General features: G+C 39.6%; 2 protein-coding genes across 2 annotated transcripts; both read left to right on the top strand.

Moving 5' to 3' along the window:
* Positions 1-3,692: 3,692 nt before the first annotated feature.
* On the top strand, positions 3,693-7,440 carry LOC132864768 (olfactory receptor 2AT4-like; the record flags this gene model as incomplete). The annotated part of the gene is made up of 2 exons (XM_060898183.1): positions 3,693-4,612; positions 7,410-7,440. Coding segments are annotated over exons 1-2 (951 nt in total), but the record flags the coding sequence as incomplete, so codon positions are not given.
* A 7,038-nt stretch (positions 7,441-14,478) lies between these two features.
* LOC132901222 (olfactory receptor 1500-like) lies at positions 14,479-15,447 on the top strand. The gene has a single exon (XM_060943553.1). It carries the CDS (start codon positions 14,479-14,481, stop codon positions 15,445-15,447), a length of 969 nt encoding a protein of 322 aa, XP_060799536.1.
* The last annotated feature ends 3,141 nt before the right edge of the window (positions 15,448-18,588 follow it).

The raw sequence follows: 18,588 nt of genomic DNA on the forward strand, positions 1-18,588 counted from the left end.
GTAACTTGTTGCTTCAAATCACATCATCATTTACAGTAATTGTTTTACCTCATTACTAGCCCTAAATCCCAACTTTTTTGGGTTTTTTTTTTTTTTTTTTTTTTTTTAATGTCTTGCAGGCCTGACATTCAAGAATGGATGTATAAGAAGAAATGAAATGAGGTTGACCAGATAAAACATGAAATATTTTGGGTTCATATTGTCTGCAGTGAAATATAAGTAAAAGTAAATTTAGAAATCACTGCTTTCTTTTTTTTATGTGCATCTTTCTTACCATCCCAACTTTCTCTAATTTGGGGCTATATCATTTATTATTATTATTATTATTATTATTAGTAGTAGTAGTAGTAGTAGTAGTAGTAGTAGTAGTAGTAGTTCTTGTTGTTGTTGTTGTTGTAGTACAATTACAACTACAATTACAGCAAGTGTCTCGGGAGTCTCATACTATTTATAAAAGAAGAATCCCATATTTTAATTCCAAGCATGGGGAATGCATTTAATTTAATTTGATTATTAGCAGAGTTATCCTATGAATATTATCCTGTCAGGGGAATTACTGAAATCCCATTAGATAATAGCCAGACTAGTGCAGGAAACTGGGAATTTATCCATTTTAAGGCCTATTTACATGGACATGGTGAGATTTTATGAACCAAACACACACACACACACACACACACACACACACACACACACACACACACACACACAAAGTAAATGGACCCTTGCTCATTAAGAGTCACACATGCAGTAGGAAAAAAACAAGATCATCAACAAACTAATGGGGAAAAATGTCATGGGAAAAAAATCAGTCTATTGTCTATATATTTTCAGCTGTTATTAATTCTTCAGACAATAAATACATTTGAATTTGTAAGTAGGCTTAAGATATGGTCAAATATTTTTCAGCATTTGTATAGTATGGTAAGAAGAATAGTACAGGTAACAAAAAATAGCAACTAACATTTACAATCACATCCAGACTTCATTCTAAAACAGGGCTGAGTGTCAACATGTAATTTGTAAATGAGTGCAGAATGTGTTATCAGAATGTGTCTGCTCAACAGTCGTTCATTTCAGTATGATACGCATTTGCAAACAAGAGGCACTGTGACGTGCAGACCTGGATGCAGAGTTTTGGGAAAATGGGATTTTCAAAGACAGTTGTTTATCATTACACATTTTTTGAGGTTAATATTTATTTCATGTCAGAACTAAAACACACCAGACATAATTCAATTTGTGTTAGCATTGTGTTTAGCCTTAAAAATTAATTAATTAATTAATTCATTCATTCATTCATTCATTGAAAAACTTAGCTTTAAAGACCTGTATGTAACAAGGATAGAATGTGAATTGATTATGGCCTTAAACAGATGATGATGATGATGATGATGATTATAATTATTATTATTATAAGTACAGCACGGCATGGTGGTGTAGTGGTTAGCACTGTTGCCTCACAGCAAGAAGGCTCTGGGTTCAAGCCCAGTGGCTGACGGGTGCCTTTCTGTGTGGAGTTTGCATGTTCTCCCTGTATCTGCGTGGGTTTCCCCCACAGTCCAAAGACATGCAGGTTAGGCTAATTGGTGGCTCAAAATTGATCGTAGGTGTGAATGGTTGTTTGTCTCTATGTGTCAGCCCTGCGATGATCTGGCGACTTGTCCAGGGTGCATCCCACCTCTCGCCCATAGTCAGCTGGGATAGGCTCCAGCTTGCCCGTGACCCTGCACAGGATAAGCGGCTACAGATAATGGATGGATGGAAAATTGAATGTATTCTAGACTCATTACACATAAACTAAAATGTTTCAAGCATTTTCTATTTTAATTTTTAGAATTATGGCCTACAGCGCAAAAAACAAAATCATTTCGGGTTTGAGTGAAACAGTATAACCACTACACCACTGTGCCGCCCATCTACCCATTATCTATACTTATTATTTCTCAGGGTTTTGGGGGAAGCTGGTGCCAATCCCAGCTGACTTTGGACGAGGACTGGACCTCTCTGGCCAGGTCAACAATCTATTGTAGGGTTGGGCTTCAGGGAATGCAAGCTCTTTGCTCTATCACTGAGCTTCAGGAAGGACAAGCTCTTTGCTTGGCTGTTGAGCTTCAGGGAGGATGTTGTAACACTGGTGTCCATGCCAAATCCAAGCCCATGTCCAAGTCCCTGTCCATGCTCAAGCCCAATGGCCTGCTTGAGGCAATACCCATCCCAATGCCTGAGTCCATGTCATATCCAATACATGCCCCTGCTGATGCCAGGATCCATGCCCATACTCAAGCCCAGAGTCTATGCTGATGTTCAAATCCATGCCCTTGCTGACATCAGGGTCCATGCTCAAGCCCAGAGTCATGCTTGAGTCCATGCCCATGTTTGAATTCATGCCCATGCTGACAGTGGGGTCCATGTCTATGCCTGAAACCATGTCTATGCCTGAATTAATGCTCATGTCTAATCCGGAGCTCAAGTCCATGTCCTGCCCAGAGCCTGAGCCCAAATCCCTGTCCTGTCCAGAGCCCAAGCCCAAGTCCATGTCCTGTCCAGAGTCTGAGCCCAAGCCCATGTCCTGTCCAGAGCCCTCAACTATGTCTAGCTCGGAGCCCTTATCTGGGCCTATGTCTGAAGTCATGTCCAGACCTGAATCCATGTCCAGGTCCACACTCAAGCCCATGTCTATGCCAGAGCCTCTGACCATCCTCATGCCCCTATTCAAAGCCCAACCCAAGCCCAAGTCCCAGCCTAAACCCAGGTTCTGGTGCCACATCTGCCCAGAACCAGAGTGGAACTCTGAGGGGACGTTTTCTTGTGCCAGGCCCTTTACCCCGAGGCAGTCCAAGGAGGATTTTAGCTGCCGGAGGGAGTTATTTGGAGGTTTCTGTCATGCCTTCACATGCTTGAGCCTGGCGCAGCTTGAGCAGCTGCTCGTATCCACGTGCATGGAGCGCGTTCCGCGTGCCCTTAAGATGATTGATCATTGCACACACCTGTTGCTGATTTGGAGCACAATCAGTGCACTCATATTAAGGACGTTGCTTTCTGCCAGATGGTGTGAAGTATTATCATGAATATCACTGCTATTTCTGTCATGTTCATTTCTTGCCATGTTTAATGGCTCTAGTTGATGCTTCTGTTTATGACTCTGCTTTCAGTTTTGTTACTCTGACCTTGCTTCATATTTTTTATTTGTATATTAGCACGCTTGTAAATAAAAACCTTCCTGCAATTACATCCATCTACTGCTGCTTCCTGACAATAGTGAGCTTAATTACACTGCATTTTAAGACATAAAAATTTTGCTTCTTACACAAGTGTCAGTGATTTACATAAGTCTCAGCTTACTTTTTTTTTTTTCTTGCTAGACATGTGACATGTACACAATGTGTTAGGGTTAATAAATTGCCATGTAGCATGGACACATTTTCTAATGTGCAATGACTCTGTAAAGGTATGGAGAGAATAATGTTATCATGGCTTTTGGTAATTTATATCATTAGCATTTAATTTGAAATCTAGAGTAATATCAAAATCTATCTAAAATAAAGAGAGATGTTATGCAATAATAAATAAATGTATTTTATCTTTTAACCATTTTAATTTATCAGGGAATTTTATTCATAAACACCGTGTTCATCATGCTTTATGACGCTGCATTGAATCTGAAATTTTCTCTTTAAGAACATCTGATAATGTCAGGCAGAAACGTGACATCTGTGAAGGACTTTTTCATCATTGGTTTTCCTGGACTTCAGCCTAACTACTATGCCCTTGTATCTGCAGTTATGTTCATTGTCTATGTGTGCACTTTAATAGGGAATGGAATTTTTCTGCTTTTGTTTGCAACAAACAAGAGTCTCCATAAACCCATGTATTTTATTTATATGAGTCTTGTGTTGTCTGATGTGTTATTCAGTACATGCACCTTACCAAAGATTATTGCTCGATATTGGTTCCAAGATGGGACCATTTCTTTTGCAGCTTGTTTTTTTCAGATGTACTTAGTGCATTATTTTGGGACAGTCAATGCATGGACATTAGCTGAAATGGCCATAGATCGATATATAGCAGTTTGCTACCCATTTCATTACCATACTCTTATGTCAAATAGAAATATATTAATTATGTCCAGTTTAGTCTGGGGTTTTGCTCATGGTGGCATTATAGTGATAGTTGTTAGAGCTTCTCGCCTCCCTTACTGTGGAGCTAACACCATTGTACACTGCTATTGTGATCATGTATCTGTTACCCTTCTTGCATGCACTGACAGGGCTCCATATAGTTTTCCAGCTTTTGTTTATGCCATGGTAGTATTGCTGGGCCCTCTTTTCATTATTGTGGTCTCATATTCCTTAATTATTTTAGCTGTCCTAAAAGTATCAAGCACACAGGGGCTGCTAAAGTGTTTTTCCACATGTAGTTCTCAACTCATTATAATTGCGCTCTTCTTCTTACCAAAGTGTTTTTATTACTTAGCTGCCAATATAGGTATCAGATTTAATGCTGATTTGAAAATAGCCATCATTATGCTGTATAGCCTGCTACCCCCAATGATCAATCCTTTACTCTATAGTCTAAAAACAGAAGAAGTTAAGAAAATATTGATAAGAAAATTTAAAAAAGGCCAAGTTAACTTGACCTAAAATGTCAGATATTAAAATATATTATACGGTAATACATGTGGACTGGGGCAGCACGGTGGTGTAGTGGTTAGCGCTGTCGCCTCACAGCAAGAAGGTCCTGGGTTCGAGCCCCAGGGCCGGCGAGGGCCTTTCTGTGTGGAGTTTGCATGTTCTCCCCGTGTCCGCGTGGGTTTCCTCCAGGTGCTCTGGTTTCCCCCACAGTCCAAAGACATGCAGGTTAGGTTAACTGGTGACTCTAAATTGACCGTAGGTGTGAATGTGAGTGTGAATGGTTGTCTGTGTCTATGTGTCAGCCCTGTGATGACCTGGTGACTTGTCCAGGGTGTACCCCGCCTTTCGCCCGTAGTCAGCTGGGATAGGCTCCAGCTTGCCTGCGACCCTGTAGAAGGATAAAGCGGCTACAGATAATGAGATGAGATGAGACATGTGGACTGGGTTTTTGTGTTTCTCTGGTTGTACTGTAATTGGATCCACACCATCATGCCTGACTTCAGTTGACGATGATCTGAATATTGTGGAGAAAATTCAAAATCTGTGAATTGATAGCTACTTTGAAATGGTCAGGTAAAGAAACAGAGTACCTGAATCTCAATAGTAGTGTATTTCGTGCTTTAAAATACCTAATTCAGTTTACTCAAAGATTGAGAATATGATGTACTTTTATTAAAAATCAGACTCAAAATCACAGAGAATTCAAAGGGTCTGTACCAGAGATGCAATGAAGCAATAATTTGTAGAGTTGATTTATAATAATTAGAAGAAGAAGAAAGAAACCTTTGTCACATGCACACTTCAAGCACAGTGAAATTCATTCTCTGCATTTAACCCATCTGAAGCAGTGAACACATGCACACACCCAGAGCAGTGGACAGCCACACCAGAGTGCCCGGGAAGCAGTCAGGGGTTAGGTACATTGCTCAAGGGCACCTCAGCCCAAGGCCGCCCCATGTTAACCTAACTGCATGTCTTTGGACTGTGGGGGAAAACAGAGCACCTGGAGGAAACCCACGCAGACACGGGGAAAATATGCAAACTCCACACAGAAAGGCCCTCATGGCCGCTGGGTTTGAACCCGGAACCTTTTTGCTGTGAGGCAACCGTGCTAACCACTATGGATTATTATAACATGCAGGCCCACTACCCATCCATGAACGACTCCTTATCTTGATCCAGTTCTCGCTCAGACATTACAATGCTCACACTCACCTGAATTTTAACAGAAATGCTTTCTATTTTTGTTCAATCACTCTGTGTACTTTGACAGCTTTTTCATGTATCTCCTTTGCAAGGTTTTCACATTTATCCAGTGTGACTCTGAGCATGATTACCTCTCTGGTTTTTAGTCTTTGCTTGCTGTGTGTTGTCTTTATCCTGTTTGTCATATACTGCTCTATTTGCATAACTATTTGTCCATTGCTTGTTTTTGACCACAGTGACTTGGACCAACTTACTTGGTTAATTGCTAAATAACATTAAGTAAGCACTGCCTCTGATTTATGACAATTTTCAGTATAAATCTGGGCTGACCCATGACAAAATACTATCATGATTTATTATCAGGTGGATCACAGAAACAATTAACATATCTTTTCTTCTGCCATCCAAGGCAAAATAATTCTGGATATTTTGGATAATTCTTTAATTCTTGTTTAAATGATAATAAAATATTTCTTGGTTTGGCAATATTTTTTATTGTGCAATATTGTGTAAAACAAAGTCCACAATAAAACATCCAACTGGGTCAAAAAAAAAAAAAAAACCACACATGGTCAGAACACAATCAAGGCTGATCACAATCAAAAGGGCAAAATCACAGAATGTAGTCACAAAGGGTTTACACAAGTTTCTATCAGGGATGTCAAATGAAACTTCCCCCAATAAAGCTTGTCAGCTGGACCACCAAATTAAATTAATCAGAACAATAAATTCAAGGCCAGTAACTCTGCTACTGACAAAATGTGCCAATTTTGTAATGTTTGATTATCAAGCTGAAAACGTGATGCTACAACCATGTCACTCTGGATAAGGGCATCTGCTAAATGTCATGTCATGTAATGTAATGTAAAGTCTTTTTTCACAGTAACAGGGCTCAATACTAATGTTTTTGCTCTATTAAATTTTATTTATTTATTTATTTATTTATTGATCCATCCATGGGGGGGCACGGTGGTGTAGTGGTTAGCGCTGTCACCTCACAGCAAGAAGGTCCGGGTTCAAGCCCCGTGGCCGGCGAGGGCCTTTCTGTGCAGAGTTTGCATGTTCTCTCCATGTCCACGTGGGTTTCCTCCGGGTGCTCCGGTTTCCCCCACAGTCCAAAGACATGCAGGTTAGGTTAACTGGTGACTCTAAATTAACCGTAGGTGTGAATGTGAGTGTGAATGGTTGTCTGTGTCTATGTGTCAGCCCTGTGATGACCTGGTGACTTGTCCAGGGTGTACCCCGCCTTTCGCCCGTAGTCAGCTGAGATAGGCTCCAGCTTGCCTGCGACCCTGTAGAACAGGATAAAGCGGCTACAGATAATGAGATGAGATGAGATGATCCATCCATCCATTATCTGTCACTGCTTATCCTGTGCAGGGTCGCAGGCAAGCTGGAGCCTATCCCAGCTGACTATGGGTGAGAGGCAGGGTGCACCCTGGACAATTCATTATCTATCTATCTATCTATCTATCTATCTATCTATCTATCTATCTATCTATCTATCTATCTATCTATCTATCTATCTATCAAATCAAGTTTATTTGTATAGCGCTTTTAACAATAAACATTGTCGCAAAGCAGCTTTACAGAATTTGAACGACTTAAAACATGAGCTAATTTTATCCCTAGTCTATCCCCAATGAGCAAGCCTGTGGCGACGGTGGCAAGGAAAAACTCCCTCAGACGACATGAGGAAGAAACCTCGAGAGGAACCAGACTCAAAAGGGAACCTATCCTCATTTGGGCAACAACAGACAGCCTGACTATAAAATTAACAGTTTTAACAGGTATAACCCTCAACTGTCCTCATGGGGCTGTCCTTCACAGGAGCAGTGCGATAAAACTCCGACCAGACACAGGGCACCAGGATGGATCAAGCAGGTCCGAGGGGCAGAAGAGGCCAGCATCTCAATCCCAGGATCAACATGTAACTCAGAGGGACAGATTGGGGGGGGGGGGGGGGGAAGAAAACATGTTGTTAGGTATGCCCTAAAAATGACAAGTATTAAATCTGTGTGGTAGGCTCGCAGAGACGAGAGTCTTGACATCAGGCATAATACACAACAATGGCATGTTAATATGGTTAAAAAATATCATGACCTGCTCTGGCTAGATGCTTGACTGGGTGATGGGAGCACACTCCTCAGCAATGATGAGATGCAGATGGGACCCTTAGGGCTGGCCAAGGCAATTCAGTTACATTTCACCGGGTCTGGGACATGCGACAGAATGTCTGACGGCTGATTCCCTGCAGGCTACGATAGCCAGTCGAGGTCCCCACCGTCTCCACCAAAAGATTTCCTGTTGACTCCATGCAACTCAGAGGGACAGATTTGGGGTGGGGGGGAGGGAAAGAAAACACAGGTGGTTAGGTATGCCCAATGTCACCTGAATAAGTAGGAACAGTATACATATTGCACCGAGTACAAGCAGGGACTCCGGCAACTAACTATGACAGCATAACTAAAAGGAGAGAGCCAGAAGGTAACACAGGCATGAGGGAGCCCCGGGACATAAAGCAGCCAGCCACTACACCGTCAACAAACTCGAGTGAGCAAGCGAGTGGGGACTGACAGCATCCATACATCCCAGTTTACCAAAACACTCTATGTCTGAGGACCCTCCAGATCTACTCCTTTACCTCATAAACACCATTAACAAAAGGCTTGACTAAACAGATATGTTTTCAGCCTAGACTTAAATGCTGAGACTGTGTCTGATTCCCGAACATTACTTGGAAGGCTGTTCCATAACAGTGGGGCTTTGTAAGAAAAAAAAAAGATATCTATCTATCTATCTATCTATCTATCTATCTATCTATCTATCTATCTATCTATCTATCTATCTATCTATCTATCCATCCATCCATCCATCCATCCATCCAGTCCACTTGTCATTTGATTAAGTGTAATGTGGCCTTTTACCCAAAATGAGTTTGACACCCCTGTTCTAGGTGCAAGATAAACAAAGCTCAGGAAAAAGTTATCCAGAACTAATTGAGGCATGACTTCACAGGTTGTGTGTGTGAATGCACTGCCTGTAAAAAGTGTCCAGACCAATGACATATGAGGTGCAATCAAAAAGTTCTGGCACCGTTCCTGTTGTGAATGAACTGAGTGCGGCAAGGTCATGTATGTGCAGCAGGAGCAAGCAATAATTTTCATGAGGCAGTATCCCTTTTGATATCCTCCTGTCAACACTGGGACATGTGTTACACATGTTTTTGACAATACATGCGCATGCGCACTGCAGTTTTACGATGGACTGGACAGTAAACATCAAATTCTGTGTCAAACTCAGAGAAATCAGCAAGAAATACCCTGGAAGTGTTTCAGCAAACCTAGTTGTATAATTACTCACTTCTAAATCTTTTGTGGTCATTTTTTGATAACTTTTGATTTGATTCATATGTTGGTTTTTCTGACTTTATGTGAATTAAAATATGCAAATTTGCCAGTTTTCTCTTTGAAAATAGGCACATCTCAAAAGAACCAATGTCCTGGTCACAAAAGCAAAGTTTGAGGGGAATAATAGCCATTTTCTATATATTTGTAGTATAAGCAATTATGGTGAGGCGGAAAAAAATGGCTAACTTACCCAGGTAGAAAATAGTAATAATTATTGTTACATAGTGTAATTTTTACAGATGTAACTTAAAATGTATATTTGGCTTGTTTTCCATTTACTTACATGAGAATGCATGGAGTTAAAATTTGTACTGCAGTCAGCTTCTACTACATCAATTATTTAGATAAATCATACATTTTAATGTTCCAAATGTAACTTTGGGATGAATAATCCTTTCAATTCTCAAAACATTGTCTCAAAATGTTTAGATACATGTGTTCAATACAACGTTTTGACTGTGACTGAATTCTGGCAAAAAGCTAGAAATTTGGTTTTGGTTTTGATCAAAATTGGATTTTTTTGGCCTATAACAGACACTGGCAACTCAGCTTTAATAAATAATCAATATATTTAACCAAAATTACCTGGAATTGCTTTCTAAACTTTCCCACAATATCTTCTACAAAGATTATGTTGAGAAAGGAACCAAACAGTTATGCAAATGCAGTGGGAAACACAGCCAGTTGACCTCTCAAACCAGGCCAGAAATTCCAGTGGCCTGGACTGTCTTGTGACTGATTTGGCCTGCTCGATCTTTTTTGTTTGTTTGTCAGTTTGTTTCAAGAGATAATGTTTCACCCACGTTGTCAAATGTGATTGGTTAATGAATTATAAATAAAATATAAAAATAAATATTTAAAGCTAGATGGGGTGGCACGGTGGTGTAGTGGTTAGCGCTGTCACCTCACAGCAAGAAGGTCCGGGTTCGAGCCCCATGGCCGATGAGGGCCTTTCTGTGCGGAGTTTGCATGTTCTCCCCGTGTCCGCGTGGGTTTCCTCCGGGTGCTCCGGTTTCCCCCACAGACCAAAGACATGCAGGTTAGATTAACTGGTGACTCTAAATTTACCGTAGGTGTGAATGTGAGTGTGAATGGTTGTCTGTGTCTATGTGTCAGCCCTGTGATGACCTGGTGACTTGTCCAGGGTGTACCCCGCCTTTCGCCCGTAGTCAGATGGGATAGGCTCCAGCTTGCCTGCGACCCTGTAGAACAGGATAAAGCGGCTAGAGATAATGAGATGAGATGAGCTAGATGGCCTTTTGATTTCATGAAATCAGTGAAATTTAGTTCCCTCTGAAATTTGGTCATTGTAATAGATGTTTAAATCTGCAGTATGCTTAAAAAAAACCAGGCCATTCTGTGGCTGGGAAGTTATTTAATTTGAGGGAATTCCCAAGCAAATAATATGCATGAAATTGCTCACTTTGCGCAGTCAAGCAGGCAGAGGAAGTACATGTGTGCAGGCGCATTCTTCTTTTGGGTTTTACAGCAGCTGGCATCCACAGAGTTGCATTCCTGCCATCTACAGGTTTACCTTTGACTGTGCACTGACAGTTACATCATTCTGTCTCTAAACGAACAGCTGACCACACCGAGGTGCTTGCTGACCACCGATATTTATTAGTTTGATCCTGCGGTTCCTTTCCTTCGCAACATAAAGTCTTTTCTTCTCACGTTCCGTTATTATAGTCGGTCTTTCACATTTCATTTGCACACTCACATCCTTCATTTTTCTTTCCTGTTTCAAATTTGTATCCCACAATGCCTTGCGTGAACGGGGAAAGCCAACCATGTGTTGCATGACGTAATATCTTGAATTGGGTCATGGTGAAGTAGGAAAAAATAGCAGAGAATTTGGGGCCATGTGGCTTTAAATTAATTAATTGTTCTATTTAAAAAATACCTAATAGTGAATTCTGTGATTCAAATTCAGTAACTTTTGGTCCACGAAGCAAAAATAATTGGGTGTCAGGGATTTTTTGTTTGTTTGTTTGTTTGTTTGTTTGTTTGTTTGTTTGTTTGTTTGTTTGTTTGTTTGTTTTATGATCTACACTTGAAAAAGCTGAAAGGCCTTTAAAATGAATAAATAATTGAAATCAGCATGAAACAGAGCAATTAAGATGCACTGAAAAAAGCAGGCAGGTGGAGCAGACAACGAAAAGACGTGAAAAAACATTACCAAGGGAATATGAGAAAAATGCAGGAACTTCAAGTTCAGGTCAGTATGATGTACAAATGTAGAATTAATAATATTTAATTAAGCCATTTTTAATGTGATTTTCAGTACTTCTGTGAGCTAGCCTTTTTTAGGATCTGCATTACTTTCACTGGAAGTTTTTTTGTTTTTCTTATTGATTATTTGGAACTGTCTTGGAATTATTTTATGATGGTTTTATTCGTTTTATTGACACACATGCACCTTGCCATAAATTTAGAGTAAAGGCCCATAATAACCCTTGGCATATGTATGTGCATGTATATACATTTGTGGTCAGAAGTTTACATACACTCATCATGGACATGAATGTCATGGCAATATTGGGCCTTCAGTGATTTCTTTGAACTGTTCTTTTTTGGGGCAGTATGATAATACAACAAGCACCTTTAAGAAGAAAAAAAAATAATTTGTTTGTAGAAGATCCTCCTGAGTTTCTCAGATAGTCCAGAAATGTAGGGATCTAAGTAACTCAGAAGGATCTTCTACGAACACAACATTCCTGTACACTTCAGCCCCAGTAACACTCTGAGGCAGAAATTGTTCCACCCTAAGGACAGAATACCCAGACACAAACAGGACAACATCTCATCTCATTATCTCTAGCCGCTTTAGTCTGTTCTACAGGGTCGCAGGCAAACAGGACAACATAGTGTATGCAATTCAATGCAGTGAGGAATGCACAGAGCTGTACATTGGGGAAACAAAACAACTGATTCACAAGCGCATGGCTCAACACAGGAGAGCCAGTTCCTCAGGCCAGGACTCTGCAGTCTATCTTCATCTCAATAACAAAGGCCACTCATTTCAGGACTGCAATGTACTCATTTTAGCCAGAGAAGACCGGTGGTTTGAAAGAGGAGTAAAATGGCCCTTTTCCACTACCCTTTTTCAGCTCACTTCAGCTCGCTTCAGCTCACTTCAGCCCGACACGGCTCGCATTTCGACTATCTAAGAACAGCACGACTCAGCTCGCTTCAGCCCTGCTTAGCCCCCAAAACTCGCACGGTTTTGGAGTGGGGCTGAAGCGAGCCAAACCGAGCTGAGTGAGGCTAGGGGCGTGAGGAGACACTCCCCTGTGCACTGATTGGTGAGGAGGCGTGTCCTCACATGCCCACACACGCCCCGCGAGCACGCTGGGATCTGTAAACACCGTAAACCCGGAAGAAGGAGAATTACGAATTACGAGAATTATGAAGCCTTATGTGCCTCGCCTCATCTATACGCTCTTGCCAGTATCTGTTGGCGTTGTCGGTGACAACAAGCCACAGCACCAAGACCAGCAACACTAACGACTCCATGTTTATTGTTTATTATCCGGGTCGTGAGACTGCCGCTTAAAAGGTCACTGATGTCACTGTTTGCGCCGCCTAACGACATCACGTGACGTCCACCCACTTTCGCTAACTCCACCCAATGTGTCCACCCACTTCCAGCCAGCACGGTTCAGCGCGGTTGTAGTCGAAATGCAACTCCAACAGCCCCACTTAGCTCGACTCAGCCCAACTCAGCCACGTTGGTAGTGGAAAAGCGGCAAAAGAAGCCATCTTTGTCAACCTGGAATGACCATCTCTTCACAGAGGAGGTGGTCTGAGACACCACTTATCAGCCACCTACAATGCAGTCCTTGGTACACTTCCCAGAAAACTGAATAAACATCCACACCAAAACTCAGCTGACTTCAATGACTCACATGATGGCAGAGAGAGCCAACGACCCACAGATCACCCTAATGACTCTCTAGGCTGCTAACATCATTCACACCTGTCCTCCAGTGACCCTAACACCTACAGAATAACTGACGATCCATGTGATCTCAATGACTCTCATTAGGGTTGCTTTTGGTCTACTAGAGGATAAATACCTGGAACTCCCCACTAGTCAGACAGAACTGAAGAAGCCTTTCGGATGAGAGGTGAAATGTCTTCAAGGATTTCAAGCAAGTCCAGTTGCCTTCTTTAGCACCTACAGAAGACCTCAAAAAAATTAAAAAAGCAACAAAATATGGAATAAAAGTATTTGATGGTAAGAACATATCTTTTTTATTTTTCAAGAATTATTATAGCATTTTTCACAAATTGCTACTGTCATTTCACCAGTTTGTTTACATTCTGAGCAGAAATGATTTTGTCAAACATTTTGTATAAAGTTTTTAATTTGTCAAATTTGAAAAAAATAATAATAAAAATGCTCTGCTTCTCAGAATCCAGTGAATGTGTATATAATAAAACAGGTATTCCACTCAATCTCGTCATACATGGCTTATAGGTGACTCGGTGCGATGCACCTCGTCAGCTATCAGCTCACGTATGACTCGATTTTGTGGAATAACTGTTAATTATTAAATTATACAGCTGAACATATCTTTGTTACAGTTTGTTCTGAAAGTCAGTGGATATTTTTCAAGACAGTCTCCAAGAAGCCTCATTTCAAAAAAAAAAAGCCTGTTATGTTCCCATATAGCTTAGGGTTGTCAAGCTAGTGGCTATAACTTGATTTAAACTGAACCTAGTAATAAACATTGGTAGTTAGTCAGCAGTTATTCTTTGATGTGTTACTAATGTCATTTTACCACCAGTAGATTAGTTTACAAATGTAGGTGTTGGCCATTGTTCAAATGTCCTACAGAAAACCCACATATGAGGTAATTTTACATGTGATAGAGTAAAAGGACCCCAGAGGAACAAACACTTCATTAAATAGCTGGCCTCTTGTGTGTTCGAAGAGGATTTATCAAGCTTCAATGGGCTTTGTTTAATCAAGTACTGTTCTTGTTTACAAGTTGTAACATACTTAAAAGTTGTAAGAAACTATAGCTTGCTCCAAATTGCATGAAGGTCAGAATGCATTGTTTGAAGCTTTAGTTCATTTTTGTTAGTCTATACTAATGGATACATCAATAATTTGTGATTGATATTATGTCAGAAAAAACAGCAACATAATCTTCTGTTTCCCTTTGTAAAATTGCAGTGATTAGGTGATCCTGAGATAATCCTGAAATACTTCCGAAGCTATGAACCACTATTCCAATTTCACACTTATTGAAGAATTCTACCTTCTTGGATTTCCAGGACTCACTCCAGCATATTATGCAGCAGTGGGAACCCTTCTTCTCTTAATTTATCTCGTGCTTGCAGGGGGAAATATTTTAAGTGTGGTCTTTGTTTGTTATGAAAAGAACCTCAGAAAACCTACCTACCTTATATTCTGTAATCTTGCAATAGTGGAATTTGGTTTTGGAACCATCACAATGCCTAAAATGATTGCAAAGTACCTGTTTAATGATGAAACTGTAACCTATCTGGGATGCTTTGTTCAGATGTTTTTTATCCATTATTTTGGGGCTGTCAATTCTTTCATTTTGCTTTTAATGTCCTTTGATCAGTTTATTGCCATATGTAACCCTCTTAGATACCGTGCTCTTGTTACAAATCATTCTATGGCAATTGCATGTGGTATATTTTGGGTGATTCCAGTCTCATGGCTGATACTGATAATTCACCAGACTATAGACATGCCTTTCTGCGACTCTAACATCATAACCCAACTCTTTTGTGACCAAAATTCTATAAGTATATTGGCCTGTGGTGATTTAAGGAAACTGAGATTGTTGTTCCTTATTATGACGATGATTGTGATGTTGGGGCCCTTTGTTTTCATCATATTTTCTTACCTAGTGATCATTGTAACTGTCTTAAAAATACCAAATGTCCAAGCAAAGTACAAATTATTCTCTACATGTAGCCCTCAGCTTCTTATAATATCTCTTTATTATTTGCCTCGATGTGCTGTCTATATTACAGACATAAAGGTTCAAATGTCTATTAATAATCGTGTTATACTTGTCATGTGGTATAGTCTACTTCCCCCTCTTATTAACCCATTTATATTCTTCTTTCGAACTAAGGAAATCAAACAAACTATCATCATGAAACTGAGAAAAAGAAAAATAAGTAATCAACTGAATATTCCTTCAGACTGAAAAAATTCAAAAGGGTTTTAGCACACTACTGTAGTAGACATACACAGTCTGCACATAAAATGTAGTAAGAATCTTATAAAAAAAAACAATTCTTCCTCTTCAAATAATAAATTACTATCTTCCAATTTCATTGTGTTGTCCATAAAAATATAAAATATCCTTCTTGTTATTTGTCAAATTATTGTTGAGTCAGTAAATCAGAATAGGAACATTAGCATTACATACAGTATATGTAATTAATCTTCCATTTAACTACTAATACTAATATGCTAATATTTCTACTGTTACGATGTTATTATTCAATAGATTATATATATATATATATATATATATATATATATATATATATATATATATATATATATATATATTCCCTTTGGACACAAGGAAAAATGCTATGGAACTTCATGTGTACAATTATACACATTATGTCCAAAGGATAGATAGATAGATAGATAGATAGATAGATAGATAGATAGATAGATAGATAGATAGATAGATAGATAGATAGATAGATAGATAGATAGATAGATAGATTAGATAAAACTGTATTTATCCCTTTCGGAGGGTTCCCTCAGGGAAATTAAGATTCCAGCAGCATCATTACAGATAAACAGAGAAAAGAAATAGAAAAAAACTTCTAGATAAATTAAAATAAATTAAGTATTTACATATACGAATATAAAAGACTAAGATATGGGGAAGAGAGGAAGGGGGAGAGGGAAAGGGGGGAGAAGTGGGGTTATTGCACATTTTATATATATATATATATATATATATATATATATATATATATATATATATATATATATATATATATATATATATATGGGTCCGTCTCAGAAACTGGTCTCTCATTTGGGACATTATGGTCAAAAAATAAATTTTCTAATTTGACTTTTTTTTTTTTTTTTTGCATTTACCTAACACTCAATGTTTCTTTTGTCATGTTTAATAAGAATAAAGATAGCATCTTGCTTTATCTGGCCTCCACTGTGGAAATTTTTTTTTTATTACAATTCAAATGCTTTTGTAAAATTGATTTACCATATAAAATAACTCCATCATGAAGAATTAAAGCCCCTCCTTCACAGATGAGTGAAAATATTGAATACATTTCCTCTTTTTGATTGCTTGGGTTAAAAATGCCAAGTTATGATGACTGAATTGATTATTCACTTAAATATGAATAATATGATACATTTTGGGTATTTGATATGGTGAAATAGGACACAATGGAAAAATCAAGAACACACCAGAAAGATGAGAAAAACGGTGGTGGTAAAAGAACAGCGACTGTACCGGCTGAAGGTCGCGTGGGTCTCTGCTGCGGCGCACAAACAATGGACATCACTACCGCACTGGACAGAGCGGGGGCGGGGCAAAATGACTGGCCGTAGAGTCCATCAAATTATAGCTCAGAAATTCATACAAGACCAGCTACCATTGTAACATATTCTGTAAGAAACACATTTTATACCTAACTTTCAGTTTTCGTTTTAAAAAACAAAATCACAGATTTTTAACTACATTTTTATATGGCGTAGTGATTTTAAGTTACTACTTTTGGTGAGGTAGTGACCTCGACCCTGAGGCTTTCCATTTAGATCAAAACACACGATCGTATTGGTTTTGGGTATGTGGAAAACGGGGTTACAACGGTGATCAAATATTTTGCATGATGTTTTATTACGGTTATGATTATTCTGTGAGCGCACCAATCCTTAGGTGTATAAAGTTACAACTTAAAATACAATTAGTGATAACTGTCGACTTTTCAGTGGATGACAACCATTTTAAGGGAATGCAATGTAGTCAACCATTTATCATGTCCCAGATCAAGCTGCCATTTTTCCACAAATTTGCAGAATTTTTGCCAAATTCTGAATATTCACATCAAAGATTTAGTTTTATCTGTATTATTTCTTTCATCATTTTATTTCAAATTAAAACCAACATCACCATTCAAAACTGTATAGTTTACTGACTGAGTATATTTAGTGGGGTACCCCCACAGTACCCAGTTTCTGAGACAGACCCATATATTCAATAAATTACTAATGAGGAAATATTTGTGTTTGCACTGTAACTAGTTGTCAATATTTTTCCAATTAAAAATTTGTCAGCAGTCCATGATATAGTCATATATATGTAGATAACATTCCAGGGATAAAAACACAATGGATAATGCCGCTTTTCCACTACAAACGCGGCTGAGCCGTGCCGTGCCGAGTCAAGCTGAGTCGAGCTGAGCGGGGCTGTTGGAGTTGCATTTCGACTACAACCGCGCTGAACCGTGCTGGCTGGAAGTGGGTGGACACATTGGGTGGAGTTAGCGAAAGTGGGTGGACGTCATGTGATGCCGTTAAGCAGCGCAAACAGTGACATCAGTGACAGTGGCGGAACAAGTCAGAGCTGGGCCGGGGGCGGGGCAAATGACTGGGCCCTTTATTAAAGCTTATCATAACATCATTTTAGGCTACAAAATGTCCGCAACTGCGGTGTTTACCAATTTCAACACTACCGGGTGCAACTATGTTATTTAGTACATCAAGTCCTTCAAACGAACATGTAACTCAGAAACAAAAAACATTAGGATACTGTACATGGCTCATAATAAAACATCAATAGCCTATACTGCGCACATTATTTGAAGGGCATACGAATGAGCGCTCAGAGGTTGCAACGCTGACAGGAAGAGTCAGAAATAAAAGGAGGGCGGTGCAAACCTCACTGAATGCACTGTGTTTACCAATTTCAACACTACGGGGTGCAACTATGTTATTTTGTACATTAAGTCCTTCAAACGAACATGTAACTCAGAAACAAAAAAAAAACATTAGGCGACATACTGTACATGGCTCATAATAAAACATCAATAGCCTACTGCGCGCATTATTTGAAGGGCATACGACGAGCCTTGCGCTCCGCGAACTCGTGCACGATGCTCTGTATGTCACTGATTCAGTGATCTTTTCAGCGGTAGTCTCACGACCCGAATAGTAAACAATAAACATGGAGGACATGGAGTCGTTAGTGTTGCTGGTCTCGGTGCTGTGGCTTGTTGTCACCGACAACGCGGACAGATACTGGCAAGAGCGTATAGATGAGGCGAGGCGCATAAGGCTTCAGAAATTCTCG

This window comes from Neoarius graeffei, chromosome 17 (assembly GCF_027579695.1).
Source record: "Neoarius graeffei isolate fNeoGra1 chromosome 17, fNeoGra1.pri, whole genome shotgun sequence".
In the NCBI taxonomy this organism is placed as follows: Eukaryota; Metazoa; Chordata; class Actinopteri; order Siluriformes; family Ariidae; genus Neoarius; species Neoarius graeffei.

What these genes read in the sequence shown, in the direction of transcription:
- LOC132901222 (XM_060943553.1), top strand. Translation starts at nt 14,479, where the DNA reads ATGAACCACTATTCCAATTTCACACTTATTGAAGAATTCTACCTTCTT.